Here is a 26,332-nt window from a genome sequence, read left to right as displayed (position 1 = left end):
GTACAAGTGAAAAAATTCGTCCTAGTGTATATCTAATTTTTTACTGTTAGGTCGATACTGTGAAAATATATTGGAAACCCCAACAACTCACCTATTTTCACAAAGCTTTCCCTCGTTTCCCTTAAAATGACCAGAATTGAGCACTGTGAAGCCTGTTTCCATCATGGGTCATTTAATCCTCCGTTTTGGGCAAATTGGCTCGCAAAAAGAGAAAGTTGAGGGAAATTACTATATCTTGAAACCGTTTGTGCAGTGAAAACAAGCTTCGCCCGAGGCTGACTTTAGTCGAGTTAGCGTCGAGTATCAAAAATCTAGCCTTTTCAAAACGAGTCAGAGACAAGGAGTACCCTACAGCTTCTAAGACTGTTGGAAAATCGCGATTTTCGTATCGGCAGTTGGCTCGTCAAGGGCAGTAACGAATGCAAGGCATAACCAAGTGACAGCCTAGTCACTAAGACTCGGAAGGAAATCCCAAGGAGAGCGAGATCCGGGTGCCACTCACTCAATCTTCGTTAAGCGTGCCGTGGATCGTTCCTCTTCTCGTCCTTTTCTTTGTCCCCCGCAGCGCCACCACCCTGACTCAGATTTTTCATCAGCCTATCAATCACCCGGTTGAATTGTTGTTATTTGTTACAGCACGACAGTCGAGATAGACGACGGATTCGTGCACCATAACACTGTAATTTCTGTGGTTCTTCTCGGTGTTTGGCGATCGACGAACATCCATTTCAGCCCCAGCTGTGACGTAACAACTTTCCGTGTCATGCTCGGTTATTCGCTCAATCTCGGTCTAGGGAACAGTTTCACGTAAATTATACAACCCTCGATATCACTCTGGAACTATCAAATTCCAACCGTCCATTGACCCAGAAAATCCATGAATCGTCACTGACGGTTCAGGGGTATGCAAATTATTCAAATTCACTAATCTGACTGCAGCGATAATCGGTAATTAAACTTTTACTTCCTTCTAATGTGGTTAGCGATGTTAGAAATCGTTCTGTCCTTCATGAAGATCCTGCTAATTTTCACGCTTCAACTTCTGCACGTCTAAAATGCATCCGAATTTGATAATTGAACATATTTTTTCGAATATTTGATTGGATTCCAGCACAATTCTTGTAGGCGTTCACAGTTTCGATCGATGAAGCATGATCTAAAAGAGTCGCAACAGTTAGTTAATCGTTATAGATCAATACAATATTTGACCATGGCTTCGTACTGTCGTATTCTCAATTAGCCTCTCAGTTAACATTCGCTCACGTGAAATGTATCGAAATTTGATAATTGAATCTAATTATTCGAATACATGATTGGATTCTAACACAATTCTTGTACGCACCTGAAGTTTCGATCGATGAATCATGATCTAAAAGAGTTCCAATAGTTATTGAATCATTGTAGATCAATGCAATAGTTGGTCACGGCTTCATATTTTCACGTCCTCAGTCAGCCCCTCGGTCAACATTTACTCATCAAAAATTCATCATCGAATCTCAATATCAGCAGCAGCTTTAGTTGTCGATGAAAGTTGATCGATCGGAAGATGAGTTACATTCGTAGCTTGGTTTAACGCCATCCAAGAAGTTGGACCGAATGTCTATTGAAACTCTGACAGAGTACTTTCACATTTCTTCTCGCATAGTTACGTCCGGATACTGGATAGTCCCTTCAATGTTTTCGCCTCCCATAATGCACTTTGTATAGTGGATAGTTGGATCAGTGATAGATCGAGGTTCCTCCGAGGGTTTCCAAGACCTTGTATTGCCGCGCATGGGGCTATAAAAAATTGAAAGTATGCAACGTGACAAAGCTACGTTGTTTCAGACTCGACCTCTGGGCCTGCGGGGAGCGAGTTTTGAAATATGCACACTCAAGGGCTTACCCATCCCGTGGAGTGCCAAGGACCACCAAGGACTTCCACTCGGTCCTTGCATAACGTTGCTGCGTAACCAGCTCGCTCACTTTACTAGCCTTGGAATTTCCCCAGACAGTCTTGGATCGGTTGATGTGCTCTCTCTTATCAAATTTTCTTTTCTCTCTGTCTCTCTCTCGGCATGTCGCGTTGATCCTTTTCCATTGTACCTACTAACTATCCAAAAGAAATCCTACGGATGTTTTCGCGTCGCGGCAAAGATCTTGTTATAGAAACTATCACTAAAAAAAAAAATCTCCGATCCCATAGAGACTATCACTAGTAGTCGCCAGCTACTCCAATTTTCGAGTCCATCCTCCGGCCAGTTTTGAAGTTTCACAATGACGAAGTTTTTCGTGTAAGATTACTCATTTTCGAAATAAACTCACTGCACGATGAATAATTGATTTAAGTATTTATGAAACTTTAAAACTGTGTAACAACAGCGGCAGAATTACTGTTTTCAAAAAAGCTTCTCATTAAATTTCACTTTGTCATTCTTGAAAATTTTCATCAAATTCAAACTTGTTACGTGTAAACGTTGTACAGTAGCGTTCAAAAGTGACATCTCATCGATTCTAGCTCCTGAAGATTGATTCCGATCAGTGAGCGTACTTCTTCAGTCATTCATTATTTAAAAGAGGTTTTGGAATCTGTATCGAGACTTCTGAATTGTAGTCATCTATCTTTTGATTATTTAATGATATTACGCGACCGAAACATCCTCAGCTTTGAAATTACAAATAACTCGTGACATATAAGAAAGAATTCTTTCCGTCACTCGCAACCTGCATAACCGGAAATGAAGAAACGATTTTCTAGGTATTGAAGAAGACGGTTCGTCGTTTGAACTTCTCCAAGATCCATAGCGCCGCGCTTTGAATGAAGTCTCTTCCTCCCCTTCACAGTTTCTTAGTAGAGATAACGCAATTACATATTGAATTCGAAGTAAAGTACCGTGTGTGCTTCAGCGGCGCACAGTGCCGTCGACACCGCATGCATAAGGATTTACAGCTCCACTCAGCGCTGAAAACTTTTTCTTTCGAAACTACCCTGAGTGACGGAACGAATTTCCCTGAGCCATCAATGTATGGAAAGTTTCTTTTCTCCATTTATCGACAACGTTGAGCACTCAGAGACTTTGAAAATAGTCCTCAGTTCACATCAGAATCAAAAATTAGTCGAAGATGTTTCGACAAATTGACTGATCCGAAATTATACTTTAAGTGATTTTGTATTATACAGTTAGTTTTAATAATTTTTTATGGCATCATGTTTCCTCGGGTTGTATTTTTAGCTTTCCGCTCTTTCAAATTTTGTTTTTGCAATCGTTGCACTTGTCTAAAGGGGGAAACCTATTTTAGGAGACTGAAAAGTAATTGGTTTTTGGGAATTTCTTCGACAGGAAAGAATTGAATGGATATTTATAAACTCTGAGGATCTTTTATTTTTAATTTGAACTAGATCTAGTAATTTTTTCAAGTCATTTCAACCACAATCGATCGAGTTATTAACTACGTCCCAAAGTAGTTCTTCAGTCGCCTTGGCAATTTGCGTACACTCCGAAGGTCGCAAAATTGATCTGAAACCACCGAAATTGATATTTTTTTCATTGTTTGGATTATGTCTAAAAACATAAACCTACCATCGTTTGAAGTATCCCTTTTAATTACAAAAAGCTATGACAAAAATGGTGAAACATCACACTCTCTTTTTGAATTACTTGTAAAACATCCACGTTCGTCTTTAATTAGGAGATTTAGGTTCACGTTCTTAGAAATAATGTAGACAATGCAAAAATTACAGTTTAGTTGGTTTCAGATAAAAATTGCGACCTCTAGAGTGTACGTGAATTGCCAATATGACTGAATTTCTGCTGTGAGACGTAGATGATAACTCGATCAATCATGATTCAAATGACTTGAAAAAATTACCATATGTAGTTTAAACTAGTAATAAAAGATTCCCAAGAGTTTGAAAAATGTCCATTCAATTCTGCGCTGTCAAAAAAATTCCCTAAAATCAATTACTTTTCGGTCTCCTAAAGTAGGTTCTCTATTTAAACAAGCAAACCTTAGTTGCCGAACATTACCATGGACATTAATAAAGACTGATAATGATGTCAAGAATACTATCAAAGGACTTGTAAGCGATACAAAAACTAGTTGTGATGGAATTCTCAAGTTCTTCCATTAATTCAGACCTTTTGCAGTAGCTCAAAACGATCCCACGTGACCTGAATTTGAAAAAAGCTCACGTCATTACTTGACTTAGTGAATCCGATGAAGTGCTTCGAAACGATCGCCTTTTTTTTATATTTTTATACTTTTATTTTTTTATATTATATTTATATTGAGATGGAAGTAAAGGAACACTCACTTGTCCGGGACGAGAAGCTGCGTCTGGTCCTGGGAATTTTCGGACATTTCCTCTGCGACTGTGGGATCCTGGCCAATGTTATCATCGTCAAGATTATCCTGTGAAGAATGCCTGCTGGCTTCGGTAGTAATCTCGGCCATATTTTCCCGCGCTTCACGACGATCGCAGAAGCCGAATAAACAGTACACGATCACGCACACACTTCCGGACGTGCTAATCCACCCCCGTGAAACATTACCATTTGCAATTAATACCGCACGACGATGATCCTATCGAACTTTTGGTTATTTTTATCAACTGATTCATTTCCTTTTTATTCTTCAATGTCTTCGGTATTGTTTTGAGTCAGGTTTCATTTGTTACAACTCACTGACGCGCTGAAAGGATAGTATTACTTTCCTTTATTATTATTCTTTCTTTTATTGTCTGACGAACCGACGCAGCTTCACAAACTCGGTTCGATATTTAATCAGACTCGCCTCGAGCTGACAGCAGCTGATTCTTCTGCGATGAAATATAAATATGTCTGCACTCTGAGGTGATAGGGTGTATCGTAAAAATTGGATCTCTATCCGGCTTTCCGAGTATCTACATATAAGCTAAGAAGTAGGTCGAAAATGGAAGTATGTAAATCAGACTTCATCTGCATCGCCGCTTTAGTATCCAGAACCGATATTCAATGTGTCGGTAGAACGTCGATACAGGAATCTGTATCCAAAACGGTCATTCGGAGTGTCGGTAAAATATCGGTAAAGTAATCTGTATCCCGAACCGGCATTCGGAGTGTCGGTAAAATGTCGGTAAAGGAATCTGTATCCAGAACCGGCAATCGGAGTGTAGGTAAAATGTCGGTAAAGGAATCTGTATCCAGAACAGTCCTTGTATTACTACTTCCATTATTATTCAATAACTTTCCAATTCCGCGCGTAATAATATGCGTATGTAAAAGAATATATTATTATCGCGAAAACGTGGGATAAGAAAGATGCAAATTGGCTGATAATCCGCAATGGAATAAATTTCTCTTTTGCCAATGCGCAAACGTTTTTGCATCTTATAATTCGATACTGCGTTGCGTTGTAACGATTAATCGATAAAAAATTCATAAATATCTACCCTCGATATTATCCGTTTACACTCGTCGAGTGAATAAACTGATTTATTACTGTCGTCCCAAGGCTCTCTTGGTTACGCATCATTATTTATTTTTGTCCTTCTTTTCCCTCCATCTTGAATTAATCAAGAGAAAGGTAATACATTATGTAACGCAAGAATAATACAACGCATTGGCAAAAATTGCTATCATCAATATTACACAACAAAGAAGAAAGACGATCCCCTCCCCCCCCTTTATTTTTCCTATAAATTGCAACTCTTTACTCAATCGATCCGAGCTAATCAATTCTCATGATATTCTGCGTTCAGAAAAATCTCGCTTGATTCTCACGAATATCATAAATAGATCGTTGAAATTTTCAAATTCCAATTCACGCGTTCTTCATTACACGTATTCACCGTGGATAGTGAACGAAGGTGTGGTAGGTAGTGAAAGCAATAAAAATGAGGGGAAAAAAAATTATTTTCCGTATTGAAATCCCCCGACAGCCGTCTGTTCTTTTTATTCTCACAGCGGCTTCGCATTTGTTTGTTTTGTTTTTTGTTTATGTTTTTCTTTTTCGTTCTTTTCATTGCCTGCGGCTTATGATACACTAGTATATGTACATATCCTACTGACCACGCGATACAGCCGACAGTATCTGAGCCTCAAACATTTATGAGACAATTTTACAACTGTACCCTTTCATTTCTTTCAAACACTCTCATATGTTTACCCAGCGCGCAATTTCGGACAAATTGTATGGTGACAGACTTTTTTCCACCCTTTTTTTTTTTTTTTTTTTCTTTTTTTTTTCGAATTACCCAAGTCGTACGAAATGAGGACTTGTCACGCGTATTGCGCAACGTGAGAAATAATTATTGTAACTTGACGAAAGAAAAATAAAAAAATCCACCCTCTCGTCAACGTGTGAAAAGTATTCTCGATATTGTTGTTATTTATTTGTTTATTTATTTATTTTTTTTTTTTTGTTTCTCGATGCTCGGTACATTATCGGCGATTTATCGATTATCGTACCAGTTTACTTTTTTCTTTCGATCGTTTTTTCAACACCCATAATCGACACGGTCGACCGACACCGTGTTTTTTTTTTCCCATGTATCCGAGGCTGTTGTATACTTGGGAAAAGAGTTTCCTTTCCGTTATACGTGTGTATAGGTATATGTATAATCGATATGGTATACGTTGTACCGACCTGCTGATCCAAGAGTACCCATCATCGCTCATTCGTCGAGACGGAAACCGTGCACAGCACTTTTACCAAAGTTACGCAACGATATTTCTCGTTCCTAACAAAAGCTGTATACATAACGTAATATATTACGTATCGTACTTGTGACGACGATCGTGGGCGTGAAAAATCCCTTCGCAGGGTTTTTGTGCTGACATTATTATGCGCCAAGTGTGTAGGTGGAGAGAGAAAAAAAAACAAGTCATTTTTGTCGATGTTATTATTTCTTATTTTTTTCATAATTTGTACCAATAATAGTAATAATGAAAAATGTTACGGAAACCGTACGGTGATTAACTAAATATTTAAATTTTTTTTTTTCTGTACTTTTTTTTTTATCTTGAAACGATTATTTTGAGAAACTCTTCAATTTCATATTTATATTTTGAAATAAACTGTATTGGAATTTTTAGAACGGGGTAAAAGTGTAACTGGATCAATAAAATTAAGGTCACGGTGTCGAATTTTCAAACGTTTCTTAATTTTGTTAAATTTTATAATACGGAGAATCGAAGTATAAAAAAGTGAAAACATAATAAGATAATTACGTGTAGCGAGCTAAAACATACAATCGTCAAAATTCTGACGATTCTGTATTTTGGTTTTCTGTACTTGGTCTCTATACATTTTGACTTTCGACATTTTAAAGTTATATTCAACAGATTTTTCTGCTTTTAAAAAATCCGATACCCTGACCGTTCGATTTTTCGAAAACAAGAAAAAAAAAATTGAAAAACATTTCCAGCTCAAACTGCGAGGGAAACTCTCGCGTACATAAATTATCGCTAGTTTAAATACTACGTGCAGGGTTCGAGAAGCTAGCCAACGGCAACTTCTCTGTAATACAGCGCATAGCTAATTCAGGCCTGTTTCCCAGTCCGCCTCTGCATCACTACAGGGAATTCCGAGCAACGAAGGGGCCGAACTTTGCCCTTTGAAACGCGCAAACTTTGATGATTGTCATCTATGCGTTATATCATATATATCATACAGACCTATACGCGTATCGTCTTAAAACGAAGCATTGATTCGACAAACTAGATCATAGAATACGAAAAGTATGTTTCACGCTACCTAAAAAGAATTATAAGAATGTCTCTAAAAAATTTCAAGTAAAGTTCGACAATTTTTTTGTTCCAAGAAAGACTGAAAACTTTCCCGTCACATTTTTATCACATTAATTGCATTCTAATGTCTCTTATAATCAAAGAGACCATTTTTTTTATTTTTTTCTGTTTCGAGAAAGTACTTTGAGTCGATTTTCAACGCGGACTCATTTACGATCGAATCAAATTAGAGCTAAATTCAACAATTTTTCATTACAAATAACATAAAATATACAAATTCATAGATACATACAAATCAATTTAGGTATAAATTTTAAAGTTCGACATTTGAACGGTCAAAATACAAACCGCGAAACGGAAACCGCAATTCTTTGGTTTTAACTACGGCTGACCATTTTCTGGTCAAAGTGTTCTGTAAACTGTTTCCGCTCAGCGTATAAAAGCTCGATGCTCATCGATTCGACCAGCTTTTCCTTTCCAAGAAATACGAGGCTCGATTTACACAAGCAAGCGATCAATCTCTTCGACTCGCGGTACGTTATGCCTTTTTTTTCCATGTTTTTTTTTTGTTTTTTTATTATTTATTCTTCTTACTCCACTAATCAAGAATTTCCCGAGTAAAAAAACGAATCCCCTAAAATTCTGGTATTACAAAAAAAGCGTTAAAAATTACAAAAATTTTGCTATTCATCGCTCGATGAAAATACAGCGTGATGATATTCGATTAAAGTCTTCTTCTTTTTTTTTTTAATGATTTTTTCCAGGTTTTCATTTGTTTAAATTTGAAATACCTACCTAACGAATTCCTAGTTAGACTGAATCTCTCGTAAGGAGCTTTGGAATTGATATTTTTTTCTCTTGCGGTTTTGTTCTTTCTTCAAGGAAAGAAATGCGATTCTAAAGGATGTTAATTTTTCAAGCATCCGCGAGTCTGTGCCAAGAAATTCCGAAATACGATACGGGATATTTTTTGACCGTGATCTTTTTACGCTTACAAATTATACAAATGGCGAGTGGGAATCTTTGAAATTGACCTGCGGCTACTGCTATTGAGCGAGTGCGAAATGGGTGAAAATTGATTCGAGGTAAAACTGCAATCAGAGATTCAAACGAAACTCTGAATAAATGGAAGCTGGAAAAAAAAAAAAAACAACAACAACAATGAAGAGAAAAAGGAATTTTTTTTTTCTAAAAGAATTATAAAACAGTTCACAAAATGCTAAATTTCCTATCTCAAACATCGTGTCTTTTTCACTAGATTATCGAATCATAAATTCGACTGTATATAATCTTTGGTGTGGCTCGGTGTTGAAAGGTTCATTTTATAGTTTACATCAGCGTCGTAACAGAACCTTCGCCACGTGATTCTTCCCACTTTTCTACAACCTAAGACCGTGCGGTGCAGATAAACTCTGCTTGTAAAATGACAGGGAGACGTTGGTGTAAATATTGTATGGAATACGGATCAGATAAGGGGACGAATGACGTTACATCGCGTGTCTAATGGTATAAGTACGTATGCGCCATTACGCGACCTTTTATCACGCGTAAAGGTAAAAGGGCGCGTTTTTTCCCACCTTTGTGTTTAAGCGAAAAACATGAGGGGATACGTTAAAAAATGTTGGAATTGAAAGTTGTAACAACCCTTTCGTCGTGAACTTTGTGAAAAGTAATCACGTTCACTAACAATGGTGTAAGATCGTACGTTACGTTTGACATTACTTTTTGTGAAAATAAAAAGTTTTAAAGATTCTTTCCGAAATCGACGAATATTTACGATTCAAAGGTTTTTAAACCTTTCGGTCACAGTCGAATCCTCAGCGCGATTTTAATTCCCTAGTCTTACCGCAGTTTAGGTATTTACAACTTCAAACGATCTTTTTTTACTTCTTGTAAACCCAAAAACCACCGAGTAACAAGTTCCTGCCAGAATTATCGAATTTTTATTTTTTTTTTTATTTATTTTTGTTTTTTATCCTCAGAATATACATCCGCCATCTTGCACTAAGAATTTATCAATTTCCGACTTTGGACGCGTGATCGCCGATCCGAAAAACTCCTGAGTAATAAAATTCAGGCAAAAATATCGAGTTGAAAAATGTGCGACTGAAAGGGTTTACAGCGTTTGGAAAAGAAGAGAAGAGAAAAAAAAAGTCGAAAAATACGACCTTATATCGTTACGATTGATAGGAGTTTTTGAAAATTTATAAAATGTTAATGATTTTCCTGAAAAACGATAAATTTTTACGTTGCGAAAAAAAAAAGCAACGCAAAACTGGTGAATGCGATCTTTACACCATTCATAAGTCTGATAAATAAAAATATATATTTTGGTGCCGAAAAGGCGTATCCACATCAAACATAAGACCTTCTACCTTTACTTATTTTTTCGGCTGATTTTAATTTAGATACGCGTTTTCACTGCCTTTGTATCGAATTCAGCGAAAAATGAAAAAAAAAAGAAAGAAAAAAATTATACGCTCTTTTATCACCAAATTTATCTTTTTGGCTCATACGTCCTTATATCATTAGACACGCGATAATTTCGTAATTATAGGAATTTACGATACGCGGTGTAAAATTATCCTGAAGAAAAGTGTGCGACAATATTCCCCCCCCCCCCCCCCCCCGTTTATACCGCGCGATAAATTTTCAATTTCCAATCGCAAACTTTCAACGACACTGCTATGTCCAATTTTATTTTTTATAGTTACAAAAAATTTTCCGATCAAATTCCAACAGCGTGAATTTATACAGCTTATGGATCGAGCGATTGTGATCAATGAAGGAAAAATACATTTTGAAAACTACGTTAATCAATCTGCGTTGATGCTTCATTTGCACCTGATCAACCTCGTAATCCTATTATAACAAGAATTGCATAACCCATTCCCTTTGTAATTTCCGTTAAACTGATGACGAGCTTGCGTTAATAATTGCAAGCTCAGCTTTGATGAGAACTGAAATATATACAAGGGCTTCGAATAAATATTCACCTCACTGTTAATGACGCAGAAAACACCGCGGGATAAACCGGAAAATTTATTCTCTGTTGAAAAAAAAAAAAAAAAGTCGCGGATCAATTATATTCTGTTCGATTTATCGTTATATCTGCAGATCATGATCGGCAAGATTTTTATTTTTCGAAAGTTGGAAAAAAAAAATTGAGGCTCATACAATCACGACGATGAAAAAAAAATAAATAAATAAATAATGAAATTTTCAAAATCTGTAAATATCGAACTTGCGCAGCTCTAATGTTACACATTTTTTTTTTTTCTTCAAACAAACTTACCGCACGTGGTTTTTAACAAGTAACAAAAATTACACCGCGCGAGTACAAAAATGAACGTTGCAGAATTAACTTCGGAAACACAATTGGAAGTCGAATGATTTTTTTCGTAAAACTAATAAATTGGTCGATATTTTTTCAGCAGCGAGAAGGAGAAAAAAAAAAAAAAAAGAAACAGAAAAAGAAAAAAAAATCACGGCGTGCCTCCATTTGCGGAATGAATCCGCAGAAGAGCGTAGGCGAGATAGTCGCACTTAATCTGTCTTTTGAAATCGGATTAGACAGCGGGTCTGCATGTATAAAAGAATAATAATAACAATAATAATATGAATTTTTAACAAAACTGTTCTCTTGGATTAATTGAGTTATATATACAATATACATATATATTTCTACGACGTTTCTATGCAAAGTAAATATATGATTAGCCGCTATTCGTAGCTTAAGGACTTAATTCAATCGTAAGGATCGAATCGTTCGCTTTTTCATTTGTGTTGATTCGGACGGTGTGTTTTTTTTTTCTAGTATTTTATTTTTTCGGGAGGAAAAAGTCGAACGAACGAAATTTATCAGCGTAATAGATATTAATTTTATAAATAAAAAAAAAAAAAAAAAAAAAAAACAATACCGATGTTGGCAAAAAGTTGATTATTTTTTTTCGTAATTTTAACCTCTCATTCCCGGGACTTTTGCGCACTTGTTTGAACTCTGCGAGGCTGAAAACAACGATTACTTTTCTCGAGCCAGTCGATGACCGAGCCACTGGTTGCGCCTTTAGCGATGTGTAATGAAAAGGGCAGCGAATCATTTACAGAGCTGGAAATAACAACAATTTTTGTCACGGTAGTTTGATCGTCGTTGGAAAAATTCATTTTCAGCGCGCTACTTTCACAAAGGCTTTTGTTTTAAATAAATTTCATAATGATTATAGAATTTTTAACGAAAATGTATAATAGCGGGTTACTTGAAACGAGTCTAGAGTTTCAAATTTGAATGAAATCTAATTACACCGAACGGCGTTAGTCGAAGATAATATACCCTGAAAATTGGTGGTGTAGCCTTGATCATAAGCATCGATTAAGAACTTCCCGCTCGTTTAAAGGACTCGAAGAATTTATCCTGGTAAGGATCTAATGAATGATTTTAATCCCTTCGAGTTCGGGGTGGTTAGATTCTTTATTTTTTCTTATTTTTTAAGGTCAGTTGTTTCAAACCGATTCCCTTTTAATTTCATATCGTGATAATATTCACACTTTTCCTATCACAAATTGCGGTGCAAAAATTTTCGAAACAATTCTAATTATGCGTTTGGTATTTTTTGGGAATATTCTTTTTTATATTCATTTTTTGTTTCTAACAAAAATGAAGTTCTACCCTTCTTTTCTTCACCATCATTACTGATCAAAGAATTCGACCGCATAATTGGTTTAATTTTTTTTTTTATCGACATGTTTTTACATCGCTGGTTCGAAATTCTTCGCATAGATAAACTGTCGATAATGTTGCCACGTTTTGGACAAAAAATTTTCCCTCACATGTACCGAAGAATGATAATAGTTTTGATCGCGCAATTTTCGGTGCTCGAATTGATTCAAACTGAAATTCAATTCGTTCGTTTGATCATTCATGCAGTGAAACTTTCGCGAAATTTATATATAACGGGCACTGAAACAATGAATTTTTGCAAAATATATTCAACACCGATAACTGCAATCGCTTCGGGAATTATTAATTCTCGTCATGTTTGTAGAATCTGAAAATCGCTTCGAGCACAATTTTTTAAAATCTTTTTTCGTTCACCTTCGTTTTACAATTAAAAATTCCGCGTGCGGAAAGGTTCGCGTGTAATTCAACGTAAAAACGACCAAATCGGTTATTCGACGAGGTTGAATCGAGTTCTGGGAATTTATTATCCAATAAATGGAAAGAAATTTTCTAACCGTTACATATGTATATATATATACTTTAATTTATCGTATCGAATTTCAACGATTCGAGCTTGCTTCGCGTAATTAAACGTTACTCGATTGAAACAATTGATTTACTCTCGCATCGCGGCTGTTTCGTATCGTTGTTGTTACTATTATTATAATTATTATCTTATGTACCATTCATCGTTAAATTCGTCAAGTTTTTATTCAAGGAGAAATAAACATATATTTTTTTTTTTTATAAAAACAGATAGACTAATAACGCACGCCGCACTGACACCCAACACAGAATAAATTATTTAATTAATGTTCACAACCGACGCGTTAAAAGTAGTTACAAATTTACCAATATGTATGTATATAATATCATCCGACACATGTATAATAATTTTATCTCAACAGGTTGCGAAAATCGATGGAAGTTTACGAGAAAAAAATAAGTGATTATCTTTCCGTTTTTCTCGGCCTTGCCAGTTTCGTAATTTTCATTCGTATTCCGCGGTTCGTTCGAGCTTCTCCAAGAGCTTTTTACCTCGTCCGGCCGCTCGTGAGGCTCGACGATAACTGAGCGACGCCGACGCGGAGCGTCGCGACGACCCTTGCCACTCACCTCCACCTGCATGCGAATCGGACCCCTTTTCACTCCCCTTCTCCAAGTCCCAGTCCAATCCAATACCCCGAAACTCCGCTCCGATTACAATTCCAACAATTTATCATTGTGCAGTTTCTACTAATTCATCCTCTCAAATTCACCCCGCTAATGATCAACACCCACGCCTGTATTATTGTACCGGATGTAGGCCGCGGTTTTTTATATCCCTCGTTTTTGTATCAGCTCTCCGATCGAACTACTGTCGTGGAATTTTAACAAAATTTATGTTTATTCACTTGCGAGCCTTGCCATTGCTAGTCGAAGCGAATTTTTTTATGGTATGATTGAGAATTTTTAATTTTATTTATTTTTTTTTTTTTTTTTTTTTTTTTTTTTTTTTTTTTTTTTTTTTTTAGGGTTGAACAATTGTTGGCAAGATTGCCTGTGATAAAAATTTTAAATACAAGTCGAGTAGGTATCTGCAAAATTTTTCAACACAAGCGAATTGTATGATTGTGTAACAATTGATAATAATTTTTCACCCTTTTCTTTTGTTGGTTAAAATTTCAAATTTTTGGTACTTTTTGCGCAGCTAAATTCGTACGTGCATATTACAATAGTCAGATCCGTTCGAATGGAACGTCCGATAATAAACCCGCGTCGAGTGTGATACGAAGAAGAAAAGAGGCTTGAAAACGAGGGTTAAAGCTTGAAAGGGATGAAAGTATAGTGTTATTTAGTATATAATATCTACAAGCCGTTTGATGCGGTCGCCGCGATGCGAGCTTAGTGGTCCAAAAAGGGTTAAAAGCTTCGCAAAGGGAAATCTTTTGATCGGAGAGTCGTTTCACCAAGCTTTGAAACAAACTGTTGCTTTTCCACACCGAATACGGCGACTGTGAAAGCTGTGCCTGTCTTTCTCGTTATCGCAATTATTCCCACCCTTATTTACGAGGGTTGTTTTTTTTTTTCTTTCTCACTCTTCTCACTTCTTTTCTCTCTTCTTTTTTATCGTATCGCCCGACGACGACGATCCTTCAACGCGTTAGTCTTTCACCGAAAGACGGGATCCAGCCTTCGTCTCTTTTTGACCTCGGCGACCTCCGGAAAAGATACCAACCCTCGACCCTCGCCAATTGCTTGCCGAAGTTGCTCTCTCGAGTGCCGCTTTCAGTCTCTCGTCGCATCCTTCCAGCGCCACTTCACCTGTCCCGGGATTACCGTCACGTTATTGAAAATAATTGCACAAGGTTGATATAGATGCGGTTCGAGGATGGCGACGCTTTTTTTGCCTCGACAGAAATTGGGGCGGTAATGCGTGAGTCAAATTTTTTAATGGAAAAAATTTTGACAACCATTTCTTGGGCATTTGAAACAAACATTCTTTTTCTTCCATTCATTCGATTCGACATTTTTTGATTTAAGGTTTTTTTCCGCATCCTCGAACCGAAATCTGAAACTCAAAATTTCGGATTCAATATCATGGAAGATACAAAACTGGAACAATTACATTTTTTGTAATTTATTTCACCGTGTTTGATTCGCCATTTTAAAATATGGTCACGTGACATGACGTGAATTCTGTCATTGTATTGCATATTCAATTTATAGTTGATAATAAACTAACAACAAATTAAATTTACAGTTGCACGTTACACTTGTTTTTTCTACTACAAATACAATACACATTTTTGAATGAAATAAAATAAATTTTCTTATGCGAATTACATTCGTATCCTGCAGTACAAATACAATACACAATATTCAATAGATGATTGTGACATAATAATCCCTAAGTACAAAACTCGATTACCGAGAAAAAATTCAATCTGTGCATTTTATTTTGCTTCAATTACACGATACAAATACAATTTCTATTATATTATTACCGGTTTACAAAATGAAAATACAATTTGCATTCCATTTCACTTCAATTACAAAGTAAAAATTTGACGCATAGTTTCTCTTTCCCTTTAAAAATTACACGTGCAATGCAACATGCAATGTTATTTCTAATTGAAGTATAATTAATTACAATTTGTAATCAGACGATGCCTAGTACTGATTACAACTTTCTTAATTCCTGCACCCACACTAAACGTACCCGATTGTTACTTCCATATTTTCATCACACTTTTTCAAATTGTTCCCGATTTGGATTTGAAAAGCGTTCGTCATTTGAACGTATCGATCCAACCATCGAAAATGACGAGGGTAAAAAAACGAAAAATCTTAAGGGGCACACCTAGTGTGACAGCCTAAAAAATAGGCGATTTTTGGGAATTTAAAAAAAAAAAAAACCTTTGTATCAATTATTTCAAAATTTTAAGGGTATATTTATACATATTTAAAGAATATACAGTAAAATTTTTGAAGAAAAAAATTTAATGATTTTCGAGTTACACGCGATCTCCGACGGCGCTGAAAAAAAGGTCCTCCACTGCTGCAGTGATTCTGGCCTTCTCCGTGGATGAAACCTAAAAAAATAAAATTCTTGTTAAACTAGAAGATATTGTCCGTACAATGACCTATGGTCGAAAAAAAAAATCAAAAATTGACAAAATGGCGGCGTTTAAAAAAAAAAAAAGTTGAATTTTACCCAAAACTGTGGTCGTTTTTGGCCTGCCAAAAATTCGATTTTTGATCAGATCAAAAAACTGGAAGGTCATTGTACGGACAATATCTTCTAGTTTAACAAGAATTTTATTTTTTTAGGTTTCATTCACGGATAAGGCCGGAATCACTGCAGCAGTGAAGGACGTTTTTTTTTCAGCGCCGTCGGAGATCGCATGTAACTCGAAAAATATTTAATTTTTTTCTCCAAAAATTTTACCGTATATTCTTAAAATATGTATAAATATACTCTTAAAATTTTGAAATAATTGATACAGTAGTTTTTTTTTTTTTTAATTCTCAAACATCGCCTTTTTTCTAGGCTGTCACACCAGGTGTGCCCCTTGAACCAATAAGAATTCGAAATGGTCCGAGTTACGCGTAACGGCGCAAAACCATCAAGAGGACCGTATCAGCTATTGTTGTTGATTTAGTTTTACAAAACGGCGGTGGACGAATGGATTCGAGGGTCATTTGGCGGGCCGATAAGACCTTGGAAAGATTTTCATGAAGATTGGAATCGAGATTGAGCAACGTGGTGGTTCGATCAGCTCAGGGTGCGGGCAATTGCCGTACGTTGAACGGACGTTTCGTCCTTGATTCCCATCCGCTCCCTTCTTTCTTCATTTCCCTCTTTATATGCGGAGGGAATATAACGACACGATACCGCGTTACGCAAGGTGGTCGGTCGAGATGAATAAAAGTAAAACTCGTGGTAAGCTCTCCGCTTGACAAGGTAATAAGCCGGAGTGCTTTGACGTTTCACGTTGCCGCCTTTGCGAAAGGTCTCTCGAGGACTCGACGCTTTTCCCGGAAATCACAAGAGGATCAAGGATCAAGGATCGAGGATCGAGGATCAAAAATAGCCCGCCCCTCTCGACGATTCGTGGTAATACCGAAGACGGTGTTGGATTTTCCAATTTTCAACGTTAACATTTTAGCGTCATAGGATTTTTTTCAATCGATTTCTTATTTCCTTTGTCGAAAAACTTTTTGCAAAAATGCGGCGACATCCAAACCTCGAGATATTCGCGTCAACCTAACGATCGTGCATTAGCCAGCGAAAGCGGATGAACCCACCAGTTTGTCATTCGGCTGACGCAAAAGAAGAAGAAAAACCAGTTACCTTTTCTTATCCTTCTTAACTGTCGCTTGCACGCGATTCACTTCATATTGTCGCAATTTTACTCTGATGAGGTTTTCGCATTTCGTTATTTTCGTACAATAACGTTTTCTTTACGCTGTATTCACACTTCTGCTCGGTAATGGACACCGCCTAATCATAATTTGTAATTAAGGTGGTGCTCTGGTCGATTTCGACGTTGACTTATACCGAGAGAATATCTTGAAACTTGAAAATCAACCGCGCATGCGCGAGTTTTATCCGCTGTTCGCGCAGGCTGGCCATCCCGAGTTTTAGCTGTCAAACTGTTTCTAACGGCGATGCAGTTGTGACGAATTTTCGAGGTTAGAATCTCAAATAATCGAGGTAGCGACTCGGAAAGGTTTGGGAAGCATTTGTTGTCTGGTCGGAAAGTCGATTCTTCAAAGAACGGTCGGAATTCAATGCTCACGCTCTTTGAAAATTCAAACGTACACATTTTGCGCAGGTTGGCCCGCCTGCGTCACAGTCAAGAATATGGCTGCGGGAAGATTTCGTCGACCAATGAGATTGAATTATTTGGCGCATGCGCGATTGATTCTCAAGTTTCTAGAGATTCTCCCGGTATATCTCGAAATACCAAAGTTTGCGTATCTGAAACGCAAAGAAAAGCTTAACAGCCCCGTTCTGTACGCAATTATGAACAAAAACACTTGAATACATTTTCATTCGATGCTGAAATAAAGAAATGGCTCGGTTTCTACGAAGTTGTAATATAGTTGATTCGTAAAATTCATGCAATTTCTTTATTTCTGCGTCGACTGTAAATTCATCGGAATGTTTTTCTTCGTAATTGCGTTCGGAACGAGACCGTTAAGCTCTTCTTTGCATTTTAGATACCTGGACTTCGATATTTCGAGTTATATATCTCAACATCGAAATCGACCAGGACACTCCCTTAATCACATTTTATCCTACGAATTACAAAATAACAAGGTAATTTGCATTCCGTTTATCTTGAAACAAAGAATGCAAGTCGTACTTGTAATCCATTCTGAATCAATTAAAAGAAGCAACCGTAATTTATATTTTAGTTTCTTTCATTTTATTTCCCTTCAATTACAAATTACAAGTAACATTTGTATTTTTAACGGCGATACAAAATACAAATTTCACTCTCATCTTCTAAATGACCGACTACAATTTTGCTCGAAAATATTTTCACTACTATCGTTACGTTAAAATTTAAATCAAAATTCTTCAAAGCTCGCAATTTTTTCCTTCAACACTTGATTCGTTCTCTGACTCTTTTTCACCTTGAAAATTAACTTACAGAGCGATACCCGAATCAAATGTAGGAAAAGCTAAATCGCACAATATCTGAATTCTACTTTTTCTTTGCGTTACAATTTTTTCGACCTTTCTATTTATAACTTACTTTTTACGCTCCCATTCTCCGTCGCGTCGGCTCGAACGCAATACCGAACAACCAAATTGCCATTAACGATTCGTGACAAGAGTAAAAGCAAACAGCTACATAACTGCGTCTTGGATAGAAAGTTACCCTGCACTTAACCAATATTAGAAGTGTACACATATCACGTGCGATGAAACTCTGATTTTTCTTCGGAATTCTCAGGTTGCATGCAAGCTTCCACGGCTGGGTAATCAGCTTTATGCCTCGAGGCTATTTTCGGCAGCGGTTTCTTTTTTCTTGCCCCTTCTCTCTCTCTCTCTCTCTCTCTCTCTCTTCGTGATCCTCGTATTCTTTTCAAGAGCTTGACACCAGACACTCCGCGAGCAAATAATTACACAATATCGATTTAACCACAGTTGATATTTCTTGCATACCTTGATTTTTCTGAGCTTCGCATAATATCTCGTACATATTGCAATATACTCCGACGGATTCCCGACTCTGGGAATATTTTTGCCATCGGTATCGACACCGAAATTGGATTATTTCGTAATTAAACTTTTGACATTGTAGCAACGATTTTTACACATATATAATTCACACGCCCATGCTTGCATATAAATTCGTTTGATCTGTTTTTTCTCAAAATTTTATGCTCCATAAAATTTACCATTCACTCTGTAAAGTATTACATTTCCATGGTTTTAATATCCTGTCTGACAGTTTTCTAATTTGGTGGTAAAGCCTCAGAACTTCAATCAGCTTCACTTAATTAATTAATACCGTACTTAATGAATGTCAAATTGAGATACCAATAAAAAGAGAAAAAGAAAAACAAATTGAATAGACAGGTAATAAATGTTCGCACTAATTAAAATAAGACTTTAATACACATAATTAATAGTCTGTAAAGGATTCGATCACGAGTCGAGACATTCCAAATGACATTGGACGTGATTCTGAACGAATTATAAAGTGTTTTAAAAAAATTTGTCCATTCTTTCTGAGGGTGTTATGCCTGAAATAATCACAGCTATAAGTTCTATGAATAATCCTCGAATGCCGTTTAAAGTCTTTTCACATTGATTTAGCGATTGAGCCTCGCTCACAGTCTAACTTAAGGGATCCGTTGCCGATCATTTTGCATTCTGCAAAATTGTTTTCATCGTTTTTTGGTTTAAGGAGCTGATAAAATTTCGCCAAAACTGGGTGAACCTAATTTGTGCAAATATTACCCCAACCTGCATGGATATTGCACTGAGAAAAATTTCATTTGTTACGGTAACTAGAAAAATTGAGTACACAGGCATCGTTAAAAAACCTGTTTGAATATTGTTGGAATTACGGAAAACGAGGTACGTCTAACCATTTTGCGCTATCGTCGATCCTTTTTTGGTAATCGCAACGCAAAATCAGTTTGTCAGGTTTACTCTACTTTTTTAGTTAAAAAAGGCTTTAAACGTCGATTTATCGTTGCACGAGCGTTAAATTTTCGCAACAGCTGCAAGAAAATATAGCAACAGCGATCGTAACGAGAAAGAATAGCAACGGCTACCAGACTTTCCGGTAATAGCTATAAAACTAATTTTCATTTTGTACCTGGAACTGTATTTTTCGATTGTGGTAAAAAATGAAAATAGTTAGGGACCGAGCGGTAACCGGAACTAAAAATTTCTCTCGTTGTGTAAAATTTTTTTACCTTCCCTGATTTATTTCACGAACAGAAACGGGTTGAGATGACTAAATTGTAATCTAATTTGGGGTAAACTCGTTCCGGATATTCTTTGACGCAAATTCCTTTCAGGTATACTCTTTATTATTCTCTTGTGGGTAACTTGAATTTCATAGTCGGTGTATGCATAGTTCATGTAATACAGACTAGAGGGAAAGAAAACCTCGTTTATTGATCAAGCAACCTGCATTGGGGAAATAATGGAAAATTCTTGCCAGAGACTTTATCAATGAATCAATCGGCGGTGAGTTGAAATTATGTGTGTATGTGTGTATTTTTGTGAACTTCTCGTTAATAAGTGAATTTTTGTTTTAAAATCGTCGCGAACAAACATTTACAATTCCTTTTTTTCCCATTCTGCAGGATAATCGCGAATTGAGTATTTATCAAACTTTTATATTTTCAATCTAGGAAGATTTCTTTGAAAATACAAAAACAGAAAATATCTACTGAAATTAAAAAAGCTCATATATATCAATGCTCAGTTTCAGATCGCTTGAAAATTGTTATAAATCCGGTAGATTCGTTCAATTTTACATAACGATCGCCTGTTTTATTTGAAAAACAAAAAAATCCTCTTCTTAGTAAGCCACTGATTGTTAAAGGAATTTTTTTTCTCATTTGCTGTTTTCCAGCAGGCAATTCAATATTGCCATTTATTAATCGTAAACGATATTACTGCAGCATCGTAATATTGAATATTCAACAATGTCGTCAGGATGAAAAAAAGCGTTTCGGTAAATTCATAGAAAATAGTCTTTTCAACAAAATGAGCCTTCGTATCGTGAATGCGAACGAATCTGCTACAGATTTATAAAATTTTTTAAAGAATTCGAAACAAAGAATCGACATATTAGCTTCCGTTTATCATTCCAATATCTTGGGTTCTCTTTTTTTTTTTTTTTTTAGTTTTTTAACAGATTTTCTACATTGAATCATTAAATAAAGTTTGCTAATTTTTTGACCAACATTTTTCGCTCGATTTTATGAAAATATTACGACTCATCGAGCATTCAAGTTCTAATTTGGTTAGTCGTACTTTTTCCATAAAATATTCCAATCGCTTTTAAGTTTCTATAAATTATCGAAAACGCAAATTACACGCCGTCCCTGATCTTACCTTCGATTAAAATTGCGGTGGAAAAAGATCAGGCAACGATATCCGGTTGGGACGGAATAAAAGAGGATGAAATAAATCTTGAAATTTAAACTCGAGTGCCTCGATTTGACGGGATAAAATCCGGTGTATTAAGTTTTCACAATTTTTAGAATTCCTTATAAATACGCCGTAGCATAGAAATTTTGAGATTTCACTTTGACGATTTTTTATACCACAAAGTCGGCCGATTAAAGAAGTTTTTTTTTTCTTTTTCTTTTTTTTGTTATTTCTCAAAGAAGAAAAGCAAACGTCATACGTGCAGCTTATCTCAACTCCCGCTTCTGTGATTTTGTGAAAACGCGAGAGCGCCGAAGTGAATCGTGCGGAAAAGTTTAACGACGAATATTCGCGAATTTCTCCTCACTTCGCCGATCATCGTATACATATACACCTATCGTAGCGTTAGATGCAAAATCTCCTTGGATTTAGCAGCTTTTCATTCACATCCGAAGAAAAAATTCCGAAGAAAGCTCACCTAATAACGACGCTCAATTCGATTCTCGGAAACTGATCCATCCCCGTAAGTTGCACAATGCGAAACAGTTTAACCGGAAGCGCGATATTTTTAGATCTTCGGATTAATGTTTTTTTTTTGCCCCTTATGGTAACCGAAAAATACAGTTCACGGTAAAAAGTGAAGAGTCGGTTGATTCGTGGTTGCGAGAAAAAAATTTAAAAACAAAAAAAAAAAAAAAATCCAGCTCAATTTTCGTATTCACGTTTTAATTATCGATTTCGGTCGTTAGTACCATTTTTTTTTTTTTTTTTTTTTTTTGAAATATTCTAAATTGATTTCAAGACTTTGTTTAACCGGAAAAATTGAGTAAACGATAAACGAACAGATTCGATTTTGCTTTATTTTACTGCTACTTCAAGGACATTCGAATCGCTACCGTATCTGTAACGATAAAAACTTGACTAAAATTTCTTTCTTTTTTTTTTTCTCTTTCATCGCAAGTCGTAACGACGGAATATTTGTTCATTGTAGTTTACGAGGTTTTCGTGACCCAGAGGCATTAATAATAATGAAATTCTCTGGGTGTTGGCGAGAATTCCAGCCTCACCGCTTATTAGCAGTGGTCTATTAACGAATGCAAATTCATGTCGTCACACAAAAAAGCTTGTCAAGCCGCAGAATCGGCAGTCGCACGCCAGCAGCCGCCTTCTTTCACTCGTAATAACGTTTTAATGCGATATTCGCACCGCGTGACCATTTCGGACAAAAACTATGCGCGCTGCGCAGAAACGAATAATTACATCACCGCCTTATCGTTCCAACGTCGATCTTTAGTCCTTTGTCGAAGATTCTTAATCTTATCAAGCTTTGTAGTTCCATCAAATTTTTCTTCTCGAAAGCTCAATTGTTTTTTTGCTCGAATCATTTTCTTACATCACCTTCGACCTCTCTGATTTGGCCCACCATTTTTATCCCATTTTTCTCACTTTGAAACAAGCTCGGCTTTTTTTTTTTACGGAAAAAGCTTGAAAACAGTAAGAAGGAAAAATCTTCCCACTTCGACTATTAGCTTTAAACAATTTTATATATAACACAAGATTTTTTAGACTTTTAAATTGTGTCGATCAATAACATGATTTTGCAGAATAGTAAAAAATTAAAACCGTGTTGAAAAAAAAAAAATGAGAACAAACAATCAGCAACCTAGTTTTACTGTCATGACAGAGAAACACGTGAATTTTTTAAAACTCTTTGTTCAAACTGCTCCGCCATTAAAATTCTGGTATCGATGAATAAATTTCACAGGAAATTTAAGACCTGCAGGTTTGATTTCGTTCCGTTCTAACAACTCGCTATCGAACCTAACGAATTGACTTCGATAAATGAACTCTTTGTCAATATTTTCTTCTCACACACGCATTATTTCCCTTTCACGAGAATTGGGTAAAAATACTGTTTCTATTTTCAGTCCAGATTAAAAGTGTGAAAATAAACTAAGAAACATCAACCGCGACCAATAAAAACACCTTTATTTGTACACAGTCAATCCTCATTCCCAGTCTTCTTTAAAAGCATACGAAAATAATTCGTTTTTATTATCAATGTTAGAAAAATTTTACTAAACATAAGTCTCCCGGCAGGTTCACTTTATATTTGTGTTATCCGTTACATTTCTGTTGGTAAACATAACACTAATTTTCACATTCTCAACATTCAAGTTATCATATCAATATTTAATTTGTGACTTTTACTTTTTTTTTTTTTTTTTACTTAATAATACATTGAAAAATGGTTAAATATCAATCAAAATATCTTAGAGGAATTGGCGGAAAATTTTTTTTCCAACCTTGTATAAAGGCAGACTTTGTTTTGGTTCAAGAATAATTGTGGAAACTCGCAAAAAAAAAAAAAAATTGAGAAAGTTTTATAAACTTTATTTCAATTAGTTTCTAAAATGATTTATCAATTTTCGTATCGTTTGATATTCTGTGAACGCTAATACAGTATCAACAGACTAAGAATTTGTAAATTCAGCTGTGCTTCTGTTGAACCGAATAGCTGTGGAATTGTGATTTTTATTTCAACCATTCTCTACGTTGGATTTTTTACACAAAGTTATACTCATGAAATTTCCTGTCCCTCCCAGTTTTGCCATTGCGAAATACCGACGCGATTTATTTGACGAATGAGAGTCAAACCGGGCAGGTATTACTTTTTACCAGAAATGAAATCAAGACCAATTTTCCTCACCAGTCTTCCTGCTTTCCTGCTCTCTTCCTCTCTCTTTCTCTCTCTCTCTCTTTCTCTTTCAATCCCTCTGCAAACATTTTCCAAACGAAGAAATATTGCTTCTAATCTTCTCCCCTGACGTCTGATGTTTACTTTTCCGTTTACGTGCTCGCGTGCTTGTCCATTCGTAGGAATGGCGTGTAACCGACAAATGGCGGAACGTCGTAACTCAGGCTTTTCCTCGTCCCGGTGACGAAACAACCCGAGCTTGCAGTTTTGCGACAAATTTTCGACGCCGGGATTTGCAAAAGAAATTGGAAGTATTCGTCACCTTCATCTTTAAGGGATGATTCCGGTGAAATTTCGGTAATATAGAGTTTTCCCTTTTTCAAATTACTAAAAAATATACACTGAGAGAAATTTTTAGTTCCGGTTACCGCTCAGTCCTTAAATATTTTCATTTTTTACCACAATCGAAAAATGTAGTTGTAGGTAAAAAATGAAAATTAGTTTCCTAGCCGTTACCGGAAAGTCTAGTATCCGTTATTATTCCTTCTCATTACGATCACTGTTGCTATATTTTCTTGCAACTGTTGCGAAAATTTAACGCTCGTGCAACGATAAATTGACGTTAAGCCTTGTTTAACTAAAAAAGTAGAGTAAACCTCAGAAACTGATTTTGCGTTGCAATTACCAAAAAAGGATCGACGATAGCTCGTTTTTCGTAATTCCAACGATATTCAAACACTTTTTTTTTAACGATACCTGTTTTACCAAATTTTTCTAGTTACTATAATAAATGAAATTTTTCTCAGTGTGTGATCAAAAATTTCCTTTCAACAAAATCTAGCTCATGGTACATAGTATGTTTCTTGAAAACAAAATTTCATTCTTCCACGATGAAAATGTATGCGCAAAGAAATTTTCTTCCAAAATTTTGTTCGTCACATATTTTTTAGTCATTTGAAAACCAAAAAAACTCGATATTATCGATATTTCACCGGAGCTCTCACCTTTTTTATCTTCCTTTTTTTGAGCATTTGTATGGTAAAAATTTAAAAAAGACTGTACGTATAAGTTCCTGCCACTCAAAATTGAAAAGAAAAAGAGAGTAGAACCGTTTTTTCTTCGATGTACAGTTATTTACTGCTTAAATTCGTCGGTGAAAGTTAAAAAGAAGAGCAAAGACTCTCACAGACTTTTTCAATATCCTCTTGAATTTGTTGTTTTCGTTTTTTTGTTAACCAAAAGATTGTACGAAACGCTTTTTCCACGACTCGAAATTTCAGTTTTGAAACTGAGCGTTTTCTCTGCGGATTATTCAATATGTTTAGGTTTAATATTAACATGTACCCACATAACGCAGCTCGGGAAGTTTGTTTAAGCCTGATCCTGCTATCCACGGCAACATCTCTGAAACTACCCCGCTTCCCAAATAACTCGACCTTTTCCCGCAAGTCTAAAGTTTTCCGTAATTCATATTCCAATGATGGAACTGTAAGCCACGTAGCAGCAGAGCATGCCGACAACTCGTTACTACGGATTTCCCAAAATTCTCTACAGCTAATTTTACACCCTCATCCGCCTCACCAATGAACTTTACTCGATTCATTCTCTCAAAAAATTATCCCACTCAGTGTTTGAGAAAACGGTGGGATTAGTTACAAGATTTAGAAATTCCGAACCTTGAACACGCCTTCTTTTCTTCTCTATAGTTTTTTGATTACCGAATGTAAGGTCGCCATTTCAGATACGAAAAAATCGTCAAGGAAGTATTTGAAATTTTTTAAAACACTTTGACTCCTCGATAGGAAAAAATTTAATATTCCATTTTTTATCTTATTTTATTCTTGTTCAATCGCGTTTGATATCGATGTTGATACAATTTCGGTATTTCGTTTCCGTTCCTTCTTAGAAAAATAATCCCTTTGCTAATTGAGAAAAAATAAATTAACTATCTTCTTATCAAATTAACCCGTTGAGTCGTAGTGATAAATATTCTTTCAACCTATCTTATATCCATTTTTATTGTTGTATATTTAGAGAAATTTTCAACATACTTCTTTGCCGTTTTTTGCTACTTTTGATAGTATACTAAT

The 26,332-nt window shown here is 36.0% G+C and overlaps 2 protein-coding genes across 11 annotated transcripts in view; one reads left to right on the top strand and one right to left on the bottom strand.

Annotated features, from left to right (window-relative positions):
* LOC124302808 (arrestin homolog) overlaps positions 1-13,467 on the bottom strand; it is a 94,072-nt gene extending 80,605 nt beyond the window's left edge. Inside the window, exons 1-2 of one of the 5 annotated variants that reach the window (XM_046759364.1) lie at positions 13,110-13,467; positions 4,295-4,893 (exon numbers count right to left, since the gene is read on the bottom strand). In XM_046759364.1, the coding sequence (XP_046615320.1) occupies positions 4,295-4,434 (140 nt within the window). In that variant the 5' untranslated portion in view covers positions 4,435-4,893; positions 13,110-13,467. The remainder of the gene's footprint in view (positions 1-4,294; positions 4,894-13,109) is intronic. The other 4 variants (XM_046759363.1, XM_046759365.1, XM_046759366.1 and 1 more) reach the window with 4 other exon arrangements.
* Positions 1-26,332, top strand: part of LOC124302814 (14 kDa phosphohistidine phosphatase-like) — a 131,200-nt gene that overhangs the window by 90,234 nt on the left and 14,634 nt on the right. The window lies entirely within an intron of this gene.

Source organism: Neodiprion virginianus, chromosome 4 (genome assembly GCF_021901495.1).
Source record: "Neodiprion virginianus isolate iyNeoVirg1 chromosome 4, iyNeoVirg1.1, whole genome shotgun sequence".
Lineage (NCBI taxonomy): Eukaryota > Metazoa > Arthropoda > Insecta > Hymenoptera > Diprionidae > Neodiprion > Neodiprion virginianus.
This window is presented reverse-complemented; position numbering and strand designations above follow the sequence as displayed.